Source organism: Melopsittacus undulatus, chromosome 1 (assembly GCF_012275295.1).
Source record: "Melopsittacus undulatus isolate bMelUnd1 chromosome 1, bMelUnd1.mat.Z, whole genome shotgun sequence".
NCBI lineage: Eukaryota > Metazoa > Chordata > Aves > Psittaciformes > Psittaculidae > Melopsittacus > Melopsittacus undulatus.
This window is the reverse complement of record NC_047527.1, coordinates 115,573,565-115,601,513: the sequence shown is the minus strand read 5'-3', so window position 1 is coordinate 115,601,513 and position 27,949 is coordinate 115,573,565. Positions and strand designations below refer to the sequence as shown.

At 40.6% G+C, this 27,949-nt stretch overlaps 1 protein-coding gene across 11 annotated transcripts in view; it reads left to right on the top strand.

Annotated features, from left to right (window-relative positions):
• Positions 1-27,949, top strand: part of KIAA1217 (KIAA1217 ortholog) — a 379,558-nt gene that overhangs the window by 181,803 nt on the left and 169,806 nt on the right. For 7 of the 11 annotated variants that reach the window (XM_034064748.1, XM_034064863.1, XM_031052367.2 and 4 more), the window contains one exon: positions 20,971-21,257. In XM_034064748.1, the coding sequence (XP_033920639.1) occupies positions 20,971-21,257 (287 nt within the window). Of the gene's footprint in view, positions 1-15,809; positions 15,906-20,970; positions 21,258-25,463; positions 25,631-27,949 lie in introns of those variants that run through there. The other 4 variants (XM_034064789.1, XM_034064707.1, XM_034065030.1 and 1 more) reach the window with 2 other exon arrangements.

Below are 27,949 nucleotides of genomic sequence, written 5' to 3'. Positions count from 1 at the left end.
TGCTTTGGGACTTTCCATGGTAAGAAACTGTTTGTTTAGCTTTGCAAAAATTGCATGTATTTCATTGGCAGGACATTGAGCATAGCCGTCTGATGACCACAAAGTGAAAACCTAGGACAAGTCTTAAGACAAAATAGCAAGACAAGAAACGATTTCCCTCTCATCCTGCTGGGCTGTGTGCTTTAAGGGACAGCAGCTTCAATGCCTGCAGGAGGTGGCTGCTCACTTTCCCTGTAGGTAGTCACAGTGATGCTGAACAGCCTCTGGCTGTTGTAAAGCCCCAGCCCAACTCACTGCCTCTTAACAGTCCAACTATCCATTCTGTCCAGCTACTAACAGCTTTGAAACTTCAGCCTTTTACATACTGGCATAGTTTTTAATCCTGTGTTTTGTGGGGGAATAAAAGGGGCTATATGGAGCGAAGTAAGATAAGTTGTCAGAAAAATATGTTGAAGAAGACAAGCCAAAAGATGAGAGAAGAAAGAGCTAAGGAGGCAGTCACAGTGTGTGTGTGTGTGTGTTTGCGTGAGAGGAAGAAGCGTTACCTTCTCTGTGTGGTGCCATATGTTGCACAGACCTGAGATCCTGGCGCTGCTCAGCAGAGCCCGGTGTGGATGCCATGATGTGTCTACATGGATTGGGGTCAAAGTGTAGAAGGAAGTGCTGTTTGCAACTCTTTTGGCACAGCAACAACTCATGAAGTGTTACGGACAGAAGTTTAAGAGCAGGATTCATGCTTTGGTTTTCAAAGCCTGGCCAGGAGTCATGCAACAACTCCATCTGGTATGGAATTGCAAACAGAAATGTAGTGCAAAGGAAAGACAGACAGTCCTTAGCCTTGTAAAACAGCATTTTATGATGGTGAGAGACTCCTTAGAATACAGTCGGAGCTGAATAGTTTTGTTTCAAGAGAGGCATGTTCAAGAAAGTGATTGTCTAGTCTGCTGGCAGCAAAACAGTATGACAAAAAACACTGGCAAAAATAGAAATAGGAAAGTCTTCATACAGAGAATGTGGAATGCAAGTCTAAAATTTAGGATTAGATATATGCTTGGCTCTTGAGGAAAACAGTCTACATGGGAATCACCCACTGTCTAAAACACTGTAGAAATGCTAAAGAGTATTATAAGGTATTTCCATGTGCAGACAGCACGTGTTTTTCCAAATAAAACCAAAAAATATTTTATTCTCAGAACTATTTAAGGAAATCTGATACCATCCCAAAAGCGTTTGTGCAGATGTTTTCAAGAGACCACTACTGCCTCCAATGGAGAGCTGCATTCTGAACAATCTGTGTTCTGCTCTGCCTGTGTGTGAGTCACCTCCTGTAACATTGGCCTTATAGGCACTGGGCATTTAGAATAATGTGTACTGCTTTCCAGTTATATGTATATATATATATATATATATATATATATATATATTATCCTATAATAGGTGTCTAGAACGAGTGGGATGAGTAACCTTCAGCAGGTTCCTGTTTCACCTAGGTATATAGCTGACACTAATTTGATGGTTTCCGTACTTTTATAGCTGAGACTTGGTGAGGTGTGGCAGGCTGCCTTCCCTTCAGAAAAAGGAAGCTCTGGGGTTCTTTGGTGGTATCTAAGAAATCCCATCAGCTAGAAAGTAGCATTCTAATTTTAACTTGCTTGCAGTGTCAATATTGATGATAAAACAGCTCTAGAACAAGCAGTACTTCTGCCAGCCTGCAGCCACCTTTCCAAGTTTGTATGCACAGGCCTTTGTTGCCAACAGAGAAGAGATTTGGCTGCTCTGTCTAAACACCAGTATGCAAAGATTGCTTATGCAAGGTGTTGTGAACTGTGTGTACTACACACCCATGAAGCTTTTGTGTTTGATCTGTTCTGGTTAAAACCACTTCAGATTTTCTGGATCAAGAGTTACTGAGATACATCACTATATATCCTGTCATATGTGCATAACTTTGAAAAACAGTATTTAATCATGCAAATAAAATGTTTATGGAGAGTCTTCTCCAACATATCCCAGCAGCTCCCTGTTACTGCGATAGCTCCAAGTGCACGACACTGATTACTAGTCCGATATGTTTCTGCAGTTAACACAGAAGTACATAATCTCAGAAATGAAACTGCCATTACTTTTCTGAAAGTTTGATAATTCAGTAAGAACTGCTTTCTAAAGTACTTGAAACCCTAATGAGATTCTGGATAGGCCTCTTTCAAGTCAGCCAGTCATAACATTCCTTGAGAAATTGCTAGTAAAAAGTTTCTTACTGTGCATAGCTGCTTAATAAAAGGTGTATTATTCTTTGCCCTTGAAAAATCTCTTGACTAAAAGAAAAAAAAAAAGGCAGCTCTCCTGTTTTCTTGGAATAGGAAAGCAGAGAGGTGGTTAAACACCCACAGCAAGGGAAGGAAATAGTAAAGGCAAATTCCAAAGAACTACAAGGACAAATCATGTGACATCATGACGCCTTCATGGGGAGGTTGTGTGTGGTAGTGTGGGCAGATATTCAGATTTCCTGCTTCTAAATAAGCAAATTGCAAAAAATCCTACTGCTGCCAGATCCCAGTACTACACTGTGGAGTACCGTGCACTGATCTGCACAGCCTTATCTGCCTTACTCTCTATCCTGTATTACAGAAGGACAGGGAAGGGTGAGGGAGGCTTGATGCCGCTCTCTGCTTCAGCCTGAGTCATGGCACCTAAAGTCCTCCAAGTATGGCGTCTCAGAAATGGGGGATTAATAAGGGAGAAAAGATTATCTCAGCCCCCAGAGCTGTACAGATCCCTGGCACAAAAAGCTTAATAGCATTCTGACACTTGGTGGTAGCCAGACCTTTAGATGATGATGCCATGTAACATTTACCCTGCATTGTCTGCCACCTCTGTGGAATAGCTGAAGCACCGCAAATTCATTCTTTAGGTTTCACTACACTACCCTGTGCAGACAAATGTTTAAGGCCATTTTTACAATAGATGAGATGATATGTCTTAACATATTGTATGCCATTCATTCTCTCCTATATCCTCACCCCAGGAAGAGATTTCCATATGATTCTCACTACACAGCAATGTTTTGATTACATCTGGGCTTGTTATTTTTCTGTTGTAATGTAAGTGCTTCTATTTCTTTATCACATATGACATAGTGTTACTGTCAGCATTAGGGCTTTTTATACTTTGTCAAGTGTAAGAGCACTTGTAGCAGGTCAGACCAGAGGTCCAGCCCAACAACCTGTCTCTAAATGATGGTTACCTAGGGAAGAATACAAGATCAGGGAGAGTACATAGTGATACTTCTGGAATATCCTCCCAGATCCCAGCAATGTATGATTAGGAGATTACTTTAAATAAAACAAGTATTATATCTTTTTTTTTTTAACAGTGCTTAATGGATTTTTTTTCCATTAACGTGTTCTTTTATTTTTTAAACTCTTTTTTTAAACTCAGCAACTGCAATGTCTTAGCAAGAAGTTCCCCGGCTTACCATCAGTTCCATAGTGATCTGTAAAATTATATTCACATCTATGTACTTTTGAGTCATTAGCCTACTTGTTTCATTTGATGACCCTACAGTCTGTATTGAGAGAGACAATGAACAGTCTTCCTATTCAGCTTCTCTCTCTCTCATGTTTATAGACCTCAAACAGATGTTTGAGTCATCTGTTTTCAGAATGGAGACTCCTACATAATTTAGTTGTTCCTTGTACAGAAACTGTTCTGTAACTTTGATCATCCATGCTGCCTTTTTCTTAACATTTCTTCTTCTGCTATATCTTTTTTGACCTGGAGTGAATTAAAACTGCATGCAATATTCAGAACATGGGTAGGCTGTGGATTTGTACAGTAGCATAATGATACTGTCTTGTTCAGTATTCTTTTCCTAGCATTTTCTAATATCTGTTTGTTTTTTTTTAATTACTAATGAGCACTGAGCTTAAATGGTTATAACTTCAAACTCTCTGAGTGGTAATAGTCTGTTCAAAGTTAATGTACATTACTTTACATTTATCTACATGAGATTTCATCTGTCACTTTATTGGCTAGTCAGCAAATCTTGTGATGTCTCTTCTTCATAATCAGCCCTAGTCTTTACTGAATATTGTAATGTTCTCAGGAAGCTCTGCCACCTCACTTAGGCCCTCTTTTCCATCTCACTAACACTGAGGGCTTCCTGGACCAGTGCTTTCTCTATGAGGTCACTGATAATCTCCATCCCCTGGGGAATTTGGCTGTTGTTCCTATAGCATCTTTAATATCTTAATTCTTTTTTTTTTATCAATAGGAGTAGCTCCTCTCTTTGTTTCTTTCTTTAACAAGGGATGTTGCCACATTCCCTGTGGAAATCCAAGGGAACTGTATCTGCTGGCTATCACATGCTAGCTCACTGGTTTGGGAAATGGAAATGCAGTTTTTGCTTCTGCTTTCCCCAGCCCATATGATCTTGTGTTTGAGGTTCTCTCTGCAACATGAAATTATTAATTTCACAGGACCACATTTGGGGTTTGCTACTTGCCTAACACATTGTCCACATGGAACGTGTCAAGAGTCTATTGCGGAGTGACATACGCTGCTTTCTGAAGTCAGAGGGAAGTGTTTCTGGTTCTTATTTTAGCTCCATCAGCAAAAGAAAATTACAAGTGATACTGCCTCTGTGGCTGAATTTGTGGTTTATTGAAAACTGTGGCAGAGCCCACAAGATGACGAGAGAAAATAATGTCTGATTTTAAATTTCAGCTGTTGGCTGCAGCTGCAGCTTTCAGAAAGCTTTTCAGCCTGGTTCCTGCCCCATTTTCTCCTAGCTTCCTTTTGCAAAAGGAAGCTGAATTGCAACACTGAACACTATGACTTAGGATTTTTAGTACAGAAACAACTTAGACTTTAAATGGCCTGGTTTTGAGCATAGGTATTATCGGATGTATGTTATTTGAGAAGGGGCTGAAGATGCAAAACTTTTTAGTTAGTTTTTTAAAGTCTGAATGTGTAGCAATATATTAGCTGTTTTATTTAAAAAATAGAAGGTGGATGATTTAAAGCTGTCTGCAAGGGGCCAAGTTTTTATGTTTATATTTTATTAAGATGTCACCCCCTCAAAATTCACAGTTACTTATCATATCTAGAAGAAAGCTGCTATATTCTTCCAACTGGTGACAACCACAAGATGAAGAGGAATTAGTCTTTAACCAAATAAAGAATCCCTGCAGCATGGCAGTCCCATGCTGATGAAGACAGCTGAGGAACTGAAAACATGCTACTTTTCAACAACTGAGGCTTTATTCGTGTCTTGGAAACACTCCTGAGATTTGCATGGAGCTATGAAGAAAAGGTATTTAGTGATGATTTGCAAAGCACTGCCACAGTCTTAATGTCTGTGACTAAAATCAAGTACAGTGTAAGACAGTGTTGAAAAGGACCTCATGATGCCCTGGAGGCTCGGTGTGGCCTTGGCCTAGAGAGGAGTATTTCTCAGGCTCTTAAACTCAGAAGACCACCCAGTCTTTTCCTTGCAGGGCAGGGGAAACAAACAAATTATCTTCTTTGATGGCTGAGAAAAGAAAGTGGTAGATAATTACTGCCTGTAGCATTTTACCCCCTAATTGTGGTATTCAACCTGTATTTTCTGATTGCATTTAGGCACTTCTTTTGAAAACTATTCAGATTTTACATAGATGTTTCAAGTGATGTCAGACCTATAAAGCCCTCTGTCCTAATTTACATTCCTCAGACCATCTTCTGCACTTAGGTTTCCTCCCATAGTCCTGGGTAGAGGAAAGCTCTAGCTAGAGCTTCTCTAGTTGGATCCAGCTATTCTTGAGTTACGTTATTACAGCAAGACTCCTTGCAAAAAAGCAGACTAAAAGTATAGAATGAATACTACTCATGGGCTTCAAACTCATATTTTGCTTACCCAATGCCCTCTTCCAAGGGCATTCCTGTATTACTCTCTGCTGTGAGAGAGGATTTATATGAGCTTATGAAATAAAAGGGGTGCATATAAGTAATATTGTCATCTTGTCTCAAAGAGATTTTGGTTCTTCTTTCCTCCCAGCTGCCCAGAATTTTCTCCAGCTGGTAAAAGGGTTTAGGTGTCATTCAGCTGCAATCTTGATGTAGCATCTTTTAATGACAGCATAAAGCAAAAACAGGGGGGGAAAGTGTGAATTTATCATTGGACCTTGTTGTATTAATTATGAAAGATTAGGGCAATAGCATGAAAATCATAAATAAAATGGAATAAATTACAAAGTTATACTTTTGCAGATCAGTCTTGGAAATCGGATTATTGGAATACATGTGTATGCAGTAAACATATGTTACCAATTAGTGTTTAACAACTTTTTCCTTTGGAGTGAAGAGAACCTGTCATTGTTGCTACTTACTGCCTGTTCCCTGTCCTCAGCTACACCGCATGTGAAGGCATGTGCTATATTATGAGACATATTTGTCTATCTCAGTGCAGACTTACAGTTTGTAAAGTGAGATAACTAATATGATGTCATTGTATGTTGTCAGTGGAGAGCTCACCTGTGAGTCATCACATTGTTTGAGAAGTTTTTGTAAGAAGTACAGAACAGTTGGAATTAAATTGTCTTGGGTCATGTATTTACTCATTAGAGAGACAGCGGCTCTAACTCTGAATAAACTTAAACCTTGTATAACACCTTTCTGTGCTGATGTTGCTTATTCTTGCCTTCACCCCAGGCTATTCTGTGCGCTTCTTGGAGCCTGATGAGACGGATCATTGTTACTTTCTTTCCCTTTTTATCTTCTGCAGTAGTGCTGGACAGACAGAGCAGACTTCTCCTTGTAGGAGAAATAGGATATGACACCAGAGTCATGACATTGCAGCTCGCTCAGTGCTTGGGACATTTTGCCCTTGCCAAACCAAAGCACCCTGTCTCTTTTTGCGAGGAGGTAGCTGTGGCCACAGGCTCCCTGTCCCAGCTGGGGGGAGTGCTCTAGCCTTACACCCCTTTCCATGGGGGCTCCCTGCTCTTGTGCAGCATCCAGCTGCACTGGTATTCTCAGAGGTAAAGTTAGATCATGTACCCTTTTATTACTGGTAGCATATTAAACTCAGAAGAATAGGCTCTGATAATCCTGCTAGCTGTGCTGCAGGTAGACGACTGGCATACTAGGAAGAAAATGGAGAGAGGCCAAGAGTTGTTTACCAAGATGAAACCAAGACTGAGATAAAACACAATTCTTCATGAGCCCAGCTGATGTGAATGATTGAGGAGGAGGTTGTGAAGTGGCTTTCTTGCAGAGCGCAGGTCCTACAGCACTGATGTGTCTGGCTGGCAAAGGAGGAATTACTCTGATTGCTGGAAATAAAATTAAGTCAACTTTACCCTGAAGAAAGAGGAAGCAATTTCTTAGCACTGTGGGTAACTAAACATCAGTCAATTAACTATAACGTAGCTGTGAAATGAATATATTTGCAAAGCCATGTTAGGCCAGGTGCAGGAAGAAAGCCTGTATTTATGGTGGTGGTTGTTGCAGGGTGGAGGGTTGTGGCAGTCCTGCTACTGCTGGATGTGGTGTGCCTGTGCTGTCAGCTCCATCAACCACCTTTGTGGGCCTTCGTGCTAAAATGCCCTCAAATAATATGCTTGTAGCACTGGCAGGTCTGTGTTAAAGACAATGATTATAATCAACTTTCAGCTGGTAATCTGCAGTATTCAGGTGGATTTGCCCCCCTCCATGTACACTGTGCCAGATATGTTTCAAGGTGCTTTTTTTCCTCCTTTCAGTTCCTTTTCATGAGTAAGCAACTGACTGTGCTGGAGACAGTGACTGGATGTATGCACCACAGCTTTGAGGTTAGGATAGTTAGGGGTTTTTTAAAGTGGGTGTCTCACCTGGCAAATTAAAGGCAAAGAGCTTTTCTCAGGTTAAGTCAGTTGGGAGCTTGATGTCCTTCACTTTCTTATGCTGATCATCTGGGCAGATCTCTGCACATGTGTTGGGGTTTGAAACAAATGCTAGTGCAGATGCAACACTGGTCTCTTGAGATCAGTAATTTCATCTCCACCTCATTTAAGTGTTTGGCTTTTGTGTGAAGACCCCACATCAAATTTAATGGTTTGTGATAGATGGGAAGTCAGACAAGATAATCAAATGGTCCTTGTTGCCCTAAAGCTATGAAATCCTCGATACTGAAGAGTGAATTAGTAAGTGTGCACCCCAGCAGAACAGATTGGATAGGCCTGAGAAAGAACAGGAGTGCCACTGCTGTCAGCTCTGATTGCTTTCTTACTAATCAGCTGTCTTAATGATAGCATCAGTGTGGTCTGGGAAGGTCAGAAAGGCACTTTTGAAGGAAGGGGATATATAAACTGTTGGAGAGAAAGTTCTACACTATCCTTGTGCTCTTACATATAGCTTCAGGAGCTGATGCTCTACAAGGAGTAGCAACAAAAGTTTTAGAAGCTGCAACCTGTGACTATCCATGCTGGGTTAAAAATCAGCTCCACATGGAAACAAAGTTGTAAGAATTTATCTTTATCTCTTTTCAGACGTTTAGATTGTCATTTGATGTGTAGTACTGCTTTTGCAGCAGAAGACAAACTCTAGTAAGAACAATTAAAAATGCTCAATATAGTAAGTCATACTGGTGCTGACCTCTCCTGTGATTTTAGTCTGAAGCTCAGAAAAAAACATAGTTCTTGACAGTGACATTGTGGAGAAAAATCAAATATATGATTGTGTACAGCCTAGAGATTAATAAAATGAATAATATTCCCCCAAAAGTAACTTTCAAGAAAGACCATCATCATGAATTGTCTGAATGCTGTGGGTTGACAATACTGGTACCATTGTGTTAATTTTCTAATCATTATTTACTAATTACTTTATTTAAACTATTCTTTTGTGGTAGAATATTTATCAGAATTGACTGTTGATAAGTAAGTATTTATAGTGATCACAACAGTACACTTTGTATTTCACATTAATTCAGGCAGGATCCCTCATGATTCTTTTAAAGTATAATTGTACTTTGCAGAGAGCAACCCTTGATACCTTTGATCACTAAAGCATGCCACCTTGTACATTTACAACCAGATCCTGCAGGCATCTGTGAAATCAGCAATAGTCACTGTTTCAGGCATTAAGTCTATTGTTCTGGTACTGTTAAAAGGCTGGACCAGTTCAAATTCAAACCATCACCAGAGCTCTGTTTGAGTGAATTCATCCAAAAGGGAACTTATCAAAATGAAAATGCATTACACTGGGGAGAAATAGAATTTGAATGTAGAGCAGATGGAGTTAAAAGTGACCTTCTCCACTCCCTTTCTCCACCTCCCCCAGAAGCAATTCCCTTCTGTTCCTTCCCACCCACATATTGCTTTTTATTTAATTAAACTCTAGTGAATTAAATTTCTGTGATGTAAAGCACATTTTCCTTTCACATTGATTTCTTTGGTACCTTACAAAAACAGATGTTCATATTTTCTATTTCTGTGTTTGCATGCAGATCTCATTGCTTACCATAGGTGATCCTTCATGGGAAGTTTTATGTGTGGAGGGCTGGCCAGGCTGGCAAGCATAAGGAGGAGCTGTAGCATACCAAGGTGTAAGTTGGCTGTGTTGGTGGCAATATGCTAATATTAACGTTAGATAGGGAAGTCATGTTAAAGTGTATCTAGAGTCAGCTTTGTTGGGATTGTCCCACATTAGAGAGGGAGATAAAGTTATGGAAGAGAAGAATCGCCTTTCTTTTTTAACTCCCCACTTGAATGTTAGAGCTTCTTTGCAACAAACAGTCCTTTTTCTCAGTTTGATTTAGGACATGCACAGGTGTTTACTGCATTCAGACCTTTTCACTTGTTCAAAAACTTGGAGGGGGAGGAAGGAAACAAGAATAAAACTTGGAAAACAGAAACATGATGTAGATGTCCAGATGTGAGAGTTGTGAGCTTGAGTAAAATGTCTTCTGGAGTGAATGAAGGATACTCCGTTACTCAGAGATGTATAAGGCACTTAACAGCACAGTGCTCGTTGGCAGGAGGTGAGCTGGAACACTTATTTGTACCTGACAGCTCAGTGATGACAAGTGGAAGGTGATTACACTTATATTCCAGAGCTCCATTTGAAATGGAATTAGAAAGTTGAATGTATCTACTGCCTGAATATCTGTGTTCAACCTCTTAGTGACTCTTTTTAATAGCTGTTTTAGTGATTAAAACTGGTGGTGGCTCTTGGCACCACTCAGTCTCTAAACTTCTCTGAAGAGCTAAAACCTGTAGGTCTAACAAGACACACTGAAGTTCTGTCATGGAGACTTGTAGAGAAACTCATACTCATTTTTATTTTTTGCTTCAGCTGCAGTGTTACCATTTCATTCCTTGGGCTAGTTTTGCCTCACATGTATGAACGTTCTTAACTGAACTGGAATGCATGGAACATAAATATTGGAACTCTCCACAGATTTTATAGCAGCAAAGGTAATTTAGTGACCAATAATCCCAGAGGTTGTATTAGAGTGTTTGTCATCATAAATTTTAAAATAGAATTCAGATGTTTCCCTTTAACCATGGGTTAGTTTAACCACTGTCCTTGCATTAGAAATAGGACTCATAGAATCATAGAATCATAGAACAGTTAGGATTGGAAAGGACCTTGAGATCATCTAGTTCCAACCCCCCTGCCATGGGCAGGGACACCTCACACTAAACCATATCACCCAAGGCTTCATCCAACCTGGCTTTGAACACTGCCAGGGATGGAGCATTCACAGCTTCCCTGGGCAACCCATTCCAGTACCTCACCACCCTAACAGTAAAGAATTTCTTCCTTATATCCAATCTAAACCTCCGCTGTTGAAGTTTTAACCCGTTACCCCTTGTACTGTCACTACAGTCCCTAACGAATAGTCCCTCCTCAGCATCCCTGTAGGCCCCCTTCAGATACTGGAAGGCTGCTATGAGGTCTCCATACAGCCTTCTCTTCTCCAGGCTGAACAGCCCCAACTTTCTCAGCCTGTCTTCATACAGGAGGTGCTCCAGTCCCCTGATCATCCTCGTGGCCTCCTCTGGACTTGTTCCAAGATTTCCATGTCCTTTTTATGTTGAGGACACCAGAACTGCATACAATACTCCAAGTGAGGTCTCACGAGAGCAGAGTAGAGGGGCAGAATCACCTCCTTTGACGTGCTCGTCACGCTCCTTTTGATGCAGCCCAGGATACGGTTGGCTTTCTGGGCTGTGAGCGCACACTGAAGCTGGCTCATGTTCATTTTCTCATTGACCAACACCCCCAAGTCCTTCTCCGGAGGGCTGCTCTGAATCTCTTCTCTGCCCAACCTGTAGCTGTGCCTGGGATTGCTCTGACCCAGGTGTAGGACCTTGCACTTGTCATGGCTAAACTTCATGAGGTTGGCATCAGCCCACCTCACAAGTGTGTCAAGGTTCCTCTGGATGGCATTCCTTCCCTCTAGCATATCAACAGAACCACAGAGGTTGGTGTCATTGGCAAACTTGCTGAGGGTGCACTCGATCCCACTGTCCATGTCACTGACAAAGATGTTGAACAAGACCAGTCCCAACACCGATCCCTGAGGGACACCACTTGTTACTGATCTCCAGCCGGACATTGAACCATTGACCACAACTCTTTGCATGCGGCCATCCAGCCAGTTCTTTATCCACCAAGTGGTCCACCTATCAAATTGATGTCTCTCCAATTTAGAGACAAAGTTGTCATTTGGGACAGTGTCGGACACTTTGCACAAGTGCAGGTAGATGACATCAACTGCTCAGTTCATTGAAATCCCTTACTAAACAGATGAGACCAAATGATTATAAAGCCCCCTCCAAATATTAAAGAAACCTCTGATTCCTTATTGTACAATATCAAATCAGGACACAATTAAAAGAGTTACAGATCTACCTGCACAGAGAGTTTTTTTCATTTTGCTTGTACAAGCTAGTGGCTAGTATCACATCATCTTTGATAATATACTATCTGAACATGGTCCTTTTCTTTTAGGAGCGAGTCTATTTTAGTTTTAAGCATTGAGAGACCACTCCAAGGACAGCAGTGAACTCACCGAGAACAGAGGTGTGCTCAGTGAATTGCAACACTGAAGCTGCTCTCTGCTGGCGGAGGTGGAAATCAGAGTTTCGCCACCCTAAGTGCTGTTTTTCTATAATTGAAGTTACTTTCTCCAGATCTAACCTGTTGGTAGTGAATGGCCACCTGCTACACCCTGGTGTGGAGGGATGTTTCCTGACCTGCTGGAATGTCCTCTTGGTGCTGCCCTTGTACAGGGCAGGCCCAAGCAGTCTCTAGCTGCATAATGGCAGTGCCACAGTGTAATCTGCTTGAGTGCTTGGAATTCCTCCCAGGCCTCACCACATCAGGTCTAATATTTGTTTCTGGACTACAGTAGGGTAGACAGTGTCAGTTTGGTTCCTGTGGAGAGCATTCATGATGTTTTTCTCAGTGGCTATATGATTTCACATGGATATTGAGACATGTTTTTAATTACAGGATGCTTCTTCTGATTTAACTATTAATAATTAACTTCCCAGGTTTTTCGTTATGAATAATTGCTAGAATCATGAAGTCATTGTTGTACAAGTTTGACTAATTGAGCGCAGCCAGTATTTGTTAATTGTTCCTTTTACATACACACTAAAACCAGAAGTGTTTAAGTTGCTCTGGGACATTAATTTTAAACACAATTAAAACAGCATAACCTGTTAGCAATTATTCTTCATGCATTGTTTTGATATTGATGGGTCCAGATCTGAGCAGACTAATTAAAAGGAACCACTGTTATTGTTGATCCTGGAGATAAACAAATGCTGATTGCATTCTGTGAACTTGTTATTCAAGTTTATTTAACTTGTCGTTAGTGATTCATCCCAGTGTCTATGCTGGGGAGCTCTTTACTTGAGCCTAACAGTATAAGGTTCTGGCAGTCTCCAGTTTCTCAACTGCTAAAGGAATTTCGCTAATTCTTTTAAACAGACCTAGGTAACCTCTTGAGAATAGCGTTGTTCCATGTATTAATTAAATCCTATTTGGGACCAAGGACTTTTCCCTTAAAGTGAGGACATGCTTTTGAGACCTTGCCATCCCAATTGTCCCCTGTCCTGAGCAGTTGCAGAGGTGATTATGTTTCCTCTGGGGCTGGGTGAGCTCTTTTGTTTTGTATGATTTTGGTGATACTCAAGCATGCCATGTTTAGCCTCACCTTTTGCCAATTGTCTTTAATCCTGTTCAAGAAACTACTTCTGTAGCTGCAGATGTTCTAAGTGGGTGTCACACCCAGTTTTCAAGTCCAAATAAGCAATCTCATCTATGCATTTTGGGGGTCCATGTTGCTGAGGCCCCTTAGCAGTGTCAGCAATGCCATTTAGTGTTAGTCTCAGCAGTGAGAGCATCTTGTTTCCATGAAAACAACAGTTTTCAGACCTGGTTGGCACTATCCCAAGGGGCATCTGGCTGCTCACTGAGACATGTTGATGGGGGAGTCAAGAGACCAACTCTCTGTCTTGTGCTCTTGGCTGTGGAAACTAATGGTGCTGGCTAAAAGTAGATATTTTAATATTTTTTTTTTCTTAAACTTATTTTCTAAGTTTTTGTTGTTTTGTTGGGGTTTTTTGGGGTTTTTGTTTGTTTGGGTTTTTTTGTCCCCCACCATGGATGGAGGTAAAGCCTCCTAAGGGGCTAGAGTACACTGATTTTGATCGGCATACAAATTGTACTGATCTCCAGAAAGAACTCTGGTATTGCACAAGGCTAAAAAGCACTTTCCCTTTAGGCATTTGTAGGCAAGTATGTTTTGTGCTTTTCATTGTGTTATTTCAGGATAAGGTATTTTTAAATGCCCTTAGTTTCCTGACTCTCAGTTTCTGAGACCTGCGTACAGGTGATGTTTTGGTGCAGCTTTCATGTTGCTACTCTAGGCAACTGCACTGGCTTTCTTTTCCCATCAGGGGTTTCTGAGTTATTTTACATTTCTTGAAGTTACTGGTTTTCAATGATCACTATTCCTGTAAAAGCCCTCTACTCCTTCCAGCTGGCTGTGAATATAAGTTGCAAGACGCTCATCATGCTTATCCAGACTCTGGAAAACCTCAGTGTTAAAGGCACATTCCTCCATATCACAAAAGGCAACATCAGATTAGTGGGATGGCTGGCCATCAATTCTCCTCCTAAAACAGTTCACTATCAGAATGAGCAGTAGTAACCCAAGGCCAGTAAAAACAGTATTCTAAATACAATGTGTACCACACTGATTCTCTTTTATATTGCAGGACAAATATAGGAGTATTCTGTTGGGAGCACTGTACTGAGGACCTTAAATAGCAGTACTAATGTTTAGACTGTATTTTCATTTTTTCTGTGTTTTCTGTGCCAGATTTCTGGGACCTTTGCCAGGCTCCAAGACCATATAGAATTAATTGCTAAAAATGAAAATAAGTATCTCTTAAGTGTCAGAGAATAGGCATGTATGATATAATGAACAATAGTTTTGTTTGTTTATCAATTGTTAGTTGTAATATACTCAAATTGGTTTTCTGTCTGGAAGGGGGAGGATTGGGGCAGGAGGATTCTTCTTGAGCTTCTGTATTGAATTTATATACACACAAAACGTTTCTGCATTCAGTAATCTAAGTAGACAGGATGACATTTCTGCCAGATAGAAATGTAGAAGGAAATGTAGGGGAATTTTCCTAGCCTGTCTGGACTGGATAGTTGAGAGGTCATTGCAAGCAATTTAGCTGATGTTATATTGAAGTCAGAGTTAAAGACAGCTTGGAGGATCAGATTATGCTAGGTCTGTTTAAAAAGACATCCAAGATACTAACTGTTATCTAGCTGCAGTACAGGGTTGACTTAAATGAGAAATTGCACATTTTTATTAATATCCCAGTTATGCTTTGTTCTTAACCTAATTCAGAAGTTGTCTGCGGATAAACTTTCTGGTCTTGGTGCTGTAACTCAACACTCAGTTTGTTCCACCATCTCTGGCTCTGAGTTATGATTTTGATAAACTAATTAGGTCTGATATTCTCCACTAAATCAACACATGTGGCATCTGGTGGAATCTGTGGGATTTGATCTCATTCTTCTCAGCCACATTATTTTTCTGCCTTGCAGCTCGGTCGATCTATTGGAACTTGCATAGGCTTCTGGCCTCTGATCTGCCAAAAGAGAATTAGTTATATGTTTCTATATGCTTTGCTACTGAGGCTTCAAAATCCCTCTTAACCCAAGTCCCTTCTTACATCTTGCTACCATTCATTTTTATTGGCTTCACTAAAGTTGAATTCCTGTATCTTGATTCTTTTTTTTTTTCACCCTAATTCATTCTCTGAGCAGCCTGAAAGAATTCAACAGAAAACAAAACCTCAAAGCGCTTATATAATGAATTACTTTTAAACTAGACTCTAAAACAGACAGAGGAGCATTTATCAGGAATGTTTGTGGGCTTGGTGGTTACGAGCTTAAAAAAATACTCGGTGGAAAGCCTTTTGTCCCATGACAGAGATTTAAAAGGCTATGGATTCGGATTCCAGCAGAGACTCAGGCCTGTAATCACGTTTGAAATGTTGCCTTTCATAAGGCTCGGCGGCTGCCGCGGGAAGCGAGCCGGCTAGGGGCGAGCCGGCAGGAAAGCCCATCACCTGCTGGGGCCCCGGCCCGGGGGGGCTCACTGCCCGCCCGCCGCCGCCGTTCACACTGCCCCGGAGCCCGGTCCCGCTCCGCGGCGTGCGGCGGGGCGCCGGGGAAGGCAGAGCTCCGCTTCACCTCCCCGGGACCGGCGCTGACAGCCCCGGCGCTGTGCCTTCCAAGTTGGAGAGGGGAGCCCGGGCGGTAGGCAGGGACAATGGAGGAAAAGGAAAGCCAGAAACTTGAGCTGTGCCGGGCTTGCTCAGCAGACAGCAGGCAGATGAAGGGTAAGTAAGAGAATCAGGCAAAGATGGAGTTGCGCTTAGACGGACCCCTCGTTGCTGCTTGTTATATCTGGAGGCAGAATGCGTGGAAAAGGACTGAAAAAAAAAGCTGTCTTTCTTGTGCTTATGGCTCCGCAGATTGCCCTAATACTCCGACTTTGAGAGTTTAACTTTCTCTTTATAGAGATTTGCCTCTAACCTCTAAAGCCGGGAGCACGCTACACCGCTGTCACAGAGGCAGGCAGCGGCGCAGGGTGCTGCTCCCACGGGGATGGGGGAAGAAATAAAGTCCCCTTTAAATGCGCTGCCGGCTTCATCTATGGCAGAGAAACAGCTCCTCTTTCACAAAAGTAGGTTTGAGCTCATCTTTTCCTCGGGGTGACTTTCGAAAGAGGGAGATTGGCGGCAGATTGTCACAGGGTTAGTGTACTCCGTGTGAAACCCGTTGGGTTTGGTTTGAAGCCAAGCCAAGCCAAGCCGTGATGACCTGGTTTTCACGGCGGGTCAGCTGTGGGGCGATTGTACAGTCACTGTTACACTATGTGTTTTGTCTAAAAGGGAATAGAAACTATTTCCTGGTGAATTTCTACGTGGGCTATTCCACGTGGAGCACGACGTTCAGGTAGCATGACTAACACCTGATCTAATCTGTATCTGTTATAGTAGTTGTGGAGCACCTGTGGACATTCTCAGTTCACGTGCATTGTATTCCTTATAGGCACTTCAGACAAAGTTGTGAACTGTGCTGCTTTGAAACAAATAGTGCATGGTTGGGTACATGCAGTTTTAAAAGAAATCACACAAGTTTACAAGTGTGTAATACCAGAAAATAGCGCATAGAGAATTTAGGAGAAAAAATTACTCTCTTTTTTTTTTTCTTTTAACTTGGGGGTTCATTAATTGCTTGATGCTCTATTGAATCATTTTCTACAAATTAAAATCCTGGGCAGTGTGAGTCATGTGCGTCTGTGTCTGTATATGTTTATGTTTAGTGGGATGGAAATCTTCATGTGTCTGAATAGGTGGAGGAAGAAAAGCCTTCAGTAACATTTCTTCTGTATAGGCTGTATGAAGATGCCTGAGATACCTGTGGAGCTGGAACAACAGAGATCTGACCAGACCGATCCTATGATTGAAGTTTGAATGCTGAAAGCTCATAATCAAATGTAGTAGTTTTGGCCCATATCCAGAATTTACATTTAAGAGTTCCTTAGAAAAAGAGCCAATTGTAAAGACAGTGGAGTAAATTAGAAAGGTTCCAAATAATCTCAGATTTACTGCTAGCATAAATATAACAGAGATGGGTTTGATGCACGCTGTTAAAATTACATTCTTTTGTTAAACTATAACTATGGCATGTGGCTTGCTTCAGGGCTCAGTTTCATAGTATCAGTATGGGCCAAGTCCATACTTGCTCCTTTCTGAAATTATACTGACAATGTTCTTCTCTTGTGTCACCTGGATTGCAAAACAGGGCTACTAAAATCTTCACAACATTTAAAATAATGAAGCAAAATTACTTTCCTGACCTTTGTAGGCTTCATGGAGGGTGTGAGTTAGAAGAATTGCATACCAGGACGTGTTGGAGGACTTTCTTATTTATTTATTTATCTATTCATTTATTTATTTATTTTTATTTTTTATTTGAATTTCTAGCTCACAGCAATTAATCCCTCATGATAATCTTCCTGGTAATCCCAGGCATACCATTTCACCTCTGCAGACGTTGGCCTTTCCTGTACCTATGTCCGCTGTAGTAATTGGTGATGTTAAGAAATCCTGAAATTTGTTTTCAGATCAAAGAAGCAGCTCAAGTGTAAGGGTTACTCAAGCTTGGGATAACTGAAGCCCTCCCCTGTCAGTCAACAAGTCTTGCTTTTTGTTGTCCTGTAGACTTGCTACTTTATTGAACAGAAGGACCTTCAGCTTTTAGCTTCTGAATATGAGGGAGGGAAAGAAGGAGACAGACTTATCTCACACCTCTGTGTTTTCCATTGACTTCTCTTTACTCCTTTTCCAAGGAGGGTACTTGCATAATTTATCCTTTTGCTGCTCTTAGCCCTCTTCTGGGACCCATCACATGATCCTTCACACATTTCACAGTTATCTGTGAGGATTGATTTTCTAGGCCTATTATCTTCACTTGGAAGATATGGAAAGTTTGCCCACACTGTTATTAAGCAACTCCATGATACAAGAAACTTCTCTCAAGTTTCTCCTCCCTTTAGCACTGTGGCACACACAGCAGCTGTGGAGCTTATATGCCCCAAGCTACACAGCGGGGGTTTCACCATCCCAGCTTTCAACCTCCTCATCAAAGTCACTTGCTCCTGTCTAGGAGGTGGCCAAGGAAGATTTTTTTTCAGCAGTTACAAGGGGAAAGACCTTCAAACACAGAGAGTTTGGTTTGCAAAGAAAGTCATGTGCTGCTCTGTGCTGTAATGCGGCCGGATCCTGCTGAATGCCCAGGTCAGCGCACTGGCAAGACTAGCAATTAGTTTGCATAGTTTACATTCCTTTCTTTTCATTGCTATTTATACAGTATTTTCCAAATATATGAAAGAAAAATAAGAGAATTTGTTGATCTTTCTAATATAGTGCAAGAAAAATATCTTAGTTTTGATTCTTTCTAAAGGTTTCACCCAATAACAAATAGTAGTAAAACACTTGATATGTCTCTTTATGTTCCAAAAAATTAGCTTTCTTAAACTGTTGAAATGACTGAAGTGCAGAGTAGGGAAAGGCTTTGCACAGAGAGATTTAGGACCTGAAATACACATTCATGAGCTCTCAGTTGTGTTTCTCAGTGTAGGTTTACCTGCCTTCTTGAGGAAGTACCTGCCACCAATTCAGTGATTGAAACTGCCTCTGTGACCATACTTTAAGGGTTTATACCAAATTGCTGCAGTCAGTCACCCACGCTCACACTGACTACCTCCAGCTCCAAGGAAATCCCTTATTTATGTCTGCTGCCTTTGTTCCAGCTGCCTCAGGGATATAACCTCTGGTCTCTTGATGCAACAAATTAAAGATGGTTGATTCCAGCCAGCTCCATCCCACCTCTTTTTCCTCCTCTGTAACTTCCTTTGAAAGGACTGTGCAGCTCTCAGAAATCAGTTTGACTGCTTACAAGCAAAACTCTCCTTTTTGCCACTTTTCTCAAACAATCTGAGTGTACCTAGCAGTTGGTGCTCTGAATTTTCAGGAATCAGTGAGGTTGGGTGCTTTTTAATTGAGTTGTGTTTGGAAAAGTTGAGTGTGTGAGTGTGTATGTGTGTGTATGCATACACATGAGGCTGCTGCTCTTAAGGTTTAACCAGGATTGTCCTTCTAAAAAAGTCTTAGAAGGAGCTGCAGAGATAACAAGATGGCATTTTGAATCTGTATGAGAGCAATATTTCCCCTTGAACCAAACCTGTTTCCGAAGTTGTGCCTGGATCTGTGCTCATCAAAGGGTGGTACCACCTGCAGTCTGGGTTTTTGTGTCTCGTTTTGCATTCAGGATAGGTTTCCACGACTGTGAACGAGGGGATGTTATTGGTATTTTGGAGTCCTTGAGCATTACAGGGAGTTTACAGAAAGGAGCAAAGGCTTTGGAGGACCTTCCAGAGCCCAGTCCTGTGAAATCCAAGAGAATTGGTTCCCCATGCGAGTTGGTGGGACATCTCACCAGCAGCAGCTTCACTAATAGAGGCTTTACTTTATTACCAGGGCTTGATGTTACGTGGGACTTGGCAGGCAATTGACAATGCACACCAGAAAGCTGAAAAATCCTCAGCATAAAATCCTGAGGCAAGTGGTAGGCAGGGTGTCAAACTGACTGACTGAACCATAAAAAGAAGTGAGTAGGTGCCTGTTTCCAAACAGCAGTGCCGTATAAATGGCAGCACGCGGGGGAGTCAGTCGGTGGGAGGATAAAGGGCTCCGAGGCAGAAAGTGTCAGATGGAGAGAAATAGAGTTGCATTAAAAACAGATAGAGGAAGGAGCTTCCTGCTCCTGGGGAGGTGCTGTAAAGGGTTAACACTCCCAGGGACACGTGAGGCTGCTTGGGAAAGATGGGGAAGGCCACATCAGCCACATCAGAATTGGAGAGGCCTTTTCAATGCTTCTTTCTTTTTTTTTTCCTTTCCTGACAAAGGAGTGAGGGATTTTTTCAAAGGTATTGGGTAACAAGGCTCCAGACTACACTTTCATGCACCAGAGGGTTCCTGTTACACAGTTACCTGAAGATAAGCCAGTACTTACATACCCTCCCTGTCTGCCTATCTGTTCACAAATGTCATCATGGTCTTTAGTCTTAAAGTAGATTTTAAAGTTGTAAAATTTATCTGTGTTTCTTTCTTTCTTCTTCCCCCCCCCCTTTCTTTTTATATTACACAAAACTTGTTTTTATTCCGTTTCTTAAGAAATGGAGCATTGAAAAAATTATGTAGTATTTTCCAGTCTGCTGTCCTGAGACGTATAAAATTCAAGGGAGATCTGTGAAATATAAAACCAGATCACAGTCAGAAATCAGGAAAAAAGGCCTGGAAAACCCTCTTATTATTTCATAGGTGTTTCTGAGCATGCTGAATGCACACTGAAAAAAGATTAACAATTACAAATCTGCTTTGTCAAAGTAATTTTATCAGTTGAAATCCTTAAGGATACTAGTTACAGGGCCATTAAGTGTCCTGGAGTCTATTGAACAAACCTGTTTCTTCTCCTAGAGAACATCCTGTAGATTTTAAAGGTCAGGGAATAAGGGCCCTGTCAGATCTTCTTTTCAAGTCACATAGTGGTAAAGATTATATAAAAGGAACATCTACTGTAATGATGCTCAGTTTTCTGTAAGGCAATACTGCGGTTGTGTGTTAAAAGTGTGTAAGTACTGTGCATAGCTTATATAAGCGATTATTTCTGGGCCACTTCTTACAACACATATATGCTTAATGATGCAGAGCATGCCATTGAGTGCTACTAGACTTTTAAAAGAACCTATATTTTACATCAATAATTTTAATTTCTTACGAATGTGAATGCTGAGATTAAGTTCTTATAATACATTGTTTGGTTTGTTTGTTTCAGACCAGGCAAAAACCAATTTGCATGTAACATCACTAGACGATGCAGAATGTCTCCGATCTAAAGAGCTCCTTTCGACCCCAAACAGTCACACTTCTTCTAATTCAAAGTCCACCCGCAACATCCCTCGAAGACATACAGTAGGTGGCCCTCGCAGTTCCAAAGAAATACTGGGAATGCAAACCTCGGAAATGGACAGGAAGAGAGAGGCTTTTCTTGAGCATCTGAAACAGAAATATCCCCACCATGCTACAGCAATAATGGGACACCAGGAGAGACTGAGAGATCAGGTATGAAAGTCAAATTCATCTCTTGTTTTTTATTAAACAGTCCTTGTAACTCCTGCAAAATCAAGCGTTACCTCATTACAAAAGGTGAGATTGTAGCAAAGCATTAAACAGATTTTTTTCTCGTGTAGCCAAAGATTCGGTTGCTCCCCTGAAATTCAAAGAAACAATAATAAAAATTAAACTATTCAATATTGCCTTGGAGTTGTTTGTTGAAACTGACATTTTTTGAAGAGATTTTTAAACTTCTTTTAGAGAATACACAGAGAAAGGGGTGAAGGTGAGACTCTTGATCTTAGTATATGGGTCTCCATCTACTTTTCACAGCTGAAGGGAAAATATGGAACAGCTGTTAACTTCTGTTACACTTTTGGTATTGGCACCACTGCCTGGGAGAAAAGAAAATATCTGTGGAGTGTGTCTGTGTGCTTTAGCTGGTTCTGTTACCCTTTCATTTGCTTTCTTTTCTATCTTTGAGTCTTTTAATACAAACAGAACAGACTTGTCCACGGGTATCTGCCTCCTCCAAGCTGTTTTGACATCCACATTGGTTTGTCAGCAGTGTACTTTAAAGGTGGTTTCTTGCCAGCCTGCAATTGCTTTTCAGCAGTAAAAGTAGTTGTAGGGTTGGAGCAGATGTGACACGCTGATGTATTTCTCAGAGCAGGTGAAGGCTGCCATCATATTGACCTTCTGAATTCAGGGAATGCCATGCAAGGGTCTCTTCACCACCTAACTCCAAGCTCTGGTTTTGGGTGCAGTGTTAGAGTTTAATCTGTTCAGCTTTACAGACAATCTACCTGCTACTCCATAATTCGGTTTTTTTTTTCAATTAACCAGCAGAATTCAGAGTTCAGGCTCAGAAAATCTTGTGCCCGTTATTCCCTATTTAATAAATGATTGACAGCAAACCTGTTATATTTTTTTTTCCTTAGTGCTTTATAGTTATTTCAACACTAACAACAAATTAATTGTAAGCAGGGAATGAAAACAAGTTGGAAAAATATTGCACTGTGTTATGGGAGTTCTTAGTGAATTTCTAGCTTCTTTTGAAGCTTTCCAAACCTTTGCAGGTAAGACCGCCCTTACAGGTTTCGAAAGATTGGCATTTGGTGACTCCCCCACTACAACTTGTCTTTGATAGGGTCTGTAGTGATCCCAGGTGCTATCACTGCCTCTGAACACAACAGCTAGAATCCATATGTATCCAACTAGAGTTGTTGCAAGACTTCAGCTCTAATGAGGATGATCTATTCTTTATTCTTAAACAGCTTTCTTCCTTTCCTTTGAAAGTCTGATTTTTTTTGTAACAGTTTTTTTTTCCTCCCCACTTATCTCTTCCATGAACTTTAGTGACTATGTGGAATGTGCTGGGTGGTGGATAAAGATAGCATACAAATTAAATAAAGGGGGTGGGAGGGGGGTGAAATCCAGAGATTAGATCTTTTAGAGTCATGTAAATATTTAGTTCCAGTGTTGCAGACACTGCAAACCCAGTTTGAACAGCCTACAGCATTACACCCTACACATTTTGTAATTTGAACCATTTCTGAAGGCAATAAATTACAGAAGGAATGCAGTAACTGTTCCTGCTATTTGTTTAAAATGTGTCATCCTTGCTAATTTATTGAGGGTAAAATTCATGCGAATGTCTCCTGCTTTTTTTTTTTTTTTTGTGATTAGACATGTATACTGTATATAATGAGTTTTTTTATAATTTAAGAAAAAAACCCAACCTTTAAAATTACTGCTAGCGCATCAAACTACCTTTCTTAGGAATGGAAAAAACTGGAGACTCCATACATTCAACATATCTTAAGAAAAAAAAAAGATAGAAACTGAATAGAAGCCACATCAAAAACATGCAGAAATAAGTTATATCAGTTGATTGTAAGAAATTCTCTTAGTTGAAATGTAATGCACCAACAGTCTGGCTTATCAGATGTAGTAAAATTATTATGCTCATCGCATTACAGTTCAGAGAAGGATCTTCTTTCCAATTGTGTCTATGCGCTCACACACACGTATCTCTTATTTTGTGTGTTTGTGTTTATGTGTATCTATCTCTGTGTATAGATACAGAAAGATATTGTATATATATATACAGCTATATGTGTGCGTATGTGTTTACATATGTGTATAATGCAAGCTAACTTAGCTGCTCCATGAATAAGACCATAATATAATTTCGCTTTGGAGGGTGTATATGTGTGTTTAGCATACACACATATATGTATGTGTAACATTAGTATAGAGTAGGTATATATAGTATGTGACATATATATCACATACAGAATCTTTAAGATGTATGAGAGGACATGAAATAAAATGCTACGATTTATTTTCTAGGTTCTTTTTCTCCCTTCTTATTTTTCCAGCTGCTTCAGTGTCTGGGAAGTGGCAACATTATCCATGGTGGGAATTTCCCCACTGTGGGCGATCTATCAAGGACAGTAACTAATGCAACACCATTTTCTAATCTCTGTGTCAAATGGTACACCTTAAACATAAAACATCCCAGTATTTACAATCAGGAGGTAGCCCCTTGCTTATCGTATAATTTGTCTTCCAGGTTGCTTTAAACCCTGTCTGGTCCATAAACCACAAAAATGAGCCAGAAAATCAAGATTGGTTGGTAATTGTCTTTTTTTTTTGGACTTCCTTCTCTCGTCTGTTTTAGCCATCAGTATCTGAGTATGGCAAACTGACCCCTGGTTTGCAGAAAATAAACATCCAGAAAAAGTACTTGGTGTTGTCAGATCATACTGTATCAACCTCCACCAGCAAGGTCTGCTCTGAATGCTGTCCGTATCTTCCACTATGTATTAATGGTTTCCTCCAGGCTTCATTTATCAGATAAATCCATCTCTGGATATGCCTCCTAAGGACCCATTTCTACTCTTGATCGCCTGCCACAAATCAGAAGTACAATCATGGCCAGGTAAAATGCCAGTAGGGATTACTGGTGGCTAACTAACTGGTGACCTGAAACCTCCCAGCTGTGCACACAGATCATCCCTCCTCCACCCTGCTGCTTTGTTGCCCTGTTTGTGATATCTTACTTTGTAAAGGAAAGCTCACAGAGACAGGGGCTGTCTTTATTTGCACAAAGGCCTTGGGATACTGCCACAAGGCAAATAACCTGCAGCTGAGCTGGTCCGTGTGGTAAACTGGGGTGTGAATTTGCAGCAGCCAGGGAGATGCAGGTGTGCCATGCCTTGTGAACCCCTAAACACCCACAGGGGAATGCAGCACCCCATGGCTGCAGCTCTGTGACCCATAGCCTCACACTGCAGGGTTTCCCCCCTGCAAAACAGCCCTGCAGATAGGCAGAAAGCCAAGGAACTAAATCCTTTATAGGTGATGCAAGTTTCGGCAGGAGCTTTGGATGCCTTGCCTCTGCCAAAGCTGTCTAGCCTGCATTAATGGAAGCAAAGCACTAATGTAATCCCCAGGAAAGTTAGAAAAAAGAGAAAGGAAGGAGGAAAAGAGTCTATTGAAGTTTGAGATGGTGTGACCATCTGCTGCTGAGCTCATGGCAGGACATGTTCACCTGCTTAGGGGGTTTGACTCCCATCAGCAGAGAGGGAAAAAGCAGGAACAAGTACAAAAGCAAGGATGAAAAAGAGTTAGCAATTAAGAGGTTAAAGTACTAACTTGGCCATGGGAGGGGGGTAGTCCCTGCCATGAACCTGTTTTACAAGTCACCTCACTTAAAAAAAAAGAAGCTTTCTGAGGGGCAGAGAGCAAAAAATGAGTGTGTAGAAGTTTTTCAGAGCCGGAGCTTATGAGCATGCCTTCAGAAAATGAGCTGGAAGGTGTTTGCTACAGCTTGCTGTTGTTGTTGTTTGACTAGGAAATGTGCTGGGAGATGTGGAAGAGTCAGGAACAGCTCTAGTGATTCAGCCAGTGCTCTGTGAAGAACAAATTTGTTAGCAAATGAAATCCGATTTCCATCAATTCATAAAAACAACCACCCTTCCAATGCCTGTGCAAGGCTGAGTGCCTAGAAAATGGTGGTTGAGGGTTTCTTGTTTTGTTCGGTTAGGTCTAAACATGACAGGTAACTCTGGCATCTGGGCAGGTGTGGTTAAGGTTACCATGGAGATCCATGATGTCATGCTTGATAAAGCATGTCAAGACAGCTAATCTAACATGTAGATGTTCAGAAAGTCCCATAGGCCAGAACTAAGCTTTATGCAAATAACAAAGGTGCGCTGCAAAAGGGTGAAAGAAAATACGGCTGAGATATGGCGTGCGTTTTACCTGGCAGCTTGAAAGGATTATTACAGGCTTCACCATAAAGTAAAACTTTTGGAACTAAAGGAAGAGGATTTCAGACGTCTCTGGCCTCACCTGTGGAATCTCACATTTCGGTAAATAAGCTTTTTTCTCTCTCTGCCCCCGCTGTAAAAATATGCTTTTGAAATTGTGGAGTTTGCTTCACCACGTTGTTCCTTTGGCAGCAGGGCTGAGTCAATAAAGCAAGGTTTCTGCATGGCATGTTCCCTTTTCTCTTTTGAAAATGAATTCTTTATTGAATGAACAGAGAATTCGGAATTATTTGAAAGACATTGTAATGTATTATGTTGATTATATGAATCATGCTGCAAAAATGTCCTAGGTAGTGTTTTGGAGGAGAAACTAAGAATGGAGACACTGTATTTATTGGTAGATTATTACCAGATGTCTCTCCTTTAACTGTTCAAATAGAACCCTAAAATTACAACAGCATTCATTCCAGGATTTGATATCTGCAAAAATGCCAAAGCTTTTTTAATGGATCATAGTATCAGTTGGTTAAAATAACTGTATGTGCTTTGATATCATAGGGCAATGCTGGGGCATTTCTTAATAGATTTTTTTCTTGGGTAAAAGTACATTAGTAAAGGGTAAACATATTTGGAGGTAAAAGTCCAGCAGCAGAAAGGCTATTGAGACTTTTAAGGGGTTTTTTAGCTATAAACAAAGGAGGATATTTTCAGTCCCTCTGGAGGGAGAGTAAAATCCCTGGATTCTTAGCTGCAGCCCCTTTCATGCTTACATCAATCACAACAGACCAAGTTAACATCAATAGGTAAAGTATAGCCCCCCCGCTGGCCTGCTGTGATAGGATAACGGGATGCAGGTTTAGGGCTACAAAGTTTATTTGGCTTAAGTCACTCAGTATGAAAAGGGTTAGATGTAGTAGGAAGGGGTGGGTACTTACGGTAGTTAATGTCTGAGCTTAAAAATGTGAAAAGAGAAAAATCTTAGGTTCTGCCTAAAGCCACCTGAGAAATGTAAACTTGAGAGAAACTTCAGCTCAGTGTAAATCCTCAGTAGGATTTAGGGAATGAGGAGACTGTAGAATATGGTAAGCACATTATTTAATTCCAGGTAAAGAAACAGGGTTCAAAGGTTTTCTGATATTCTACATTGCTTGATTAGACAATTGGTTAAATAAACTTTTTTTGGAACACATATTGATCAGTAAAGTGAATGGCTTGAAAGAAGTATTATGGGAAGAAATCTGTGACTAATGCTCTTTGGCTGCAGCTCTTTTACTCTTAGTTATATCTTGAAACTAAGGTAGTAATGGGAATATTTTAGAATTCATTTTAATTTAAACTTTCTCCCAAAGTCTGATCATTAAATATTTAGAATTAGTTAGAATATGTATAAATGACAGTGTCAAATGAACTAGAGTATTTTGTGCTCATTACACCATTGCTGGTTGATGCCATAGAGGGAGAAATTGATTTAGTGTTAATATTGTGCAAATACTTTTGTGGTTTGTATTAGCTAAAAAGCAGAGTTAAAAAACTACATTTGATTTTAAAATGTACAGAATTTCTGTGAAGAATATGATTTTAATCTGGGAATATGTTGCTGCAAATTTTTCTGGTTTAGAAAATCCATTTTGTTGTATTACTACTCGGTTCACATACTGCTGTATATAATATGCCATTAAAAATTGCCTATTTTTATCTCAGAGGTCAGCGTCATACAGTTAGAACTTGCTGTTGTGTCAGTACAGGCTGTAGGTATTTGTTCAGAGAGAGAAAATAAGTTTCAGAAGTTGTTTAAGGATATTTTTGTGAGTTCCTGCCTCCTCTCCACCGATGGGTACTACCTCCCTGCCCAAATGAGATGGAGAATGCTCCCTTAATCTTTGTAAACCCAAGAGAGCACGTTGCACATTCAGGAAAGGGGGAACACCCCTCTCTCCTCCCAGCATCTACACGTGTCCCCTGTCTCATGTACCATCTGGTACAACAATTTATTGCTTTCCAGTACTGCTGTGTGTTAAGGAAAACTGTTCTTATTTTACGGTGTTAAAAGCACCTAAGAAAAGCTATGAAAATGAACATATGAAACTTGATTGTAAGCTTAAATCTTTGCTGTATTCCAAACCTTTGGCTTTGTTTATGGGAAGACATGAGATGGCATGTCCATTTGTTTTGGGTTGAAACATGCTCTTTAGCCCCCAGATAATGCTGTGATTGCAAGATATTTATAAATAGCTCGATAGATAAATGAACAAAGAGCTAGTTCATTAGGAAAGTAAAGTTGATTTACTTTGTATTCCTTAGAAGTGAGAATATTCCTGGTAGAATGTGGAAAGTCTTTCAGTTTTACTCTTTAGTTCAAAAAAGTAAGACAAAGCTTTAAGATACCTTAGGGCTAGTAGTTTAATATGTATCTCTGGGAGT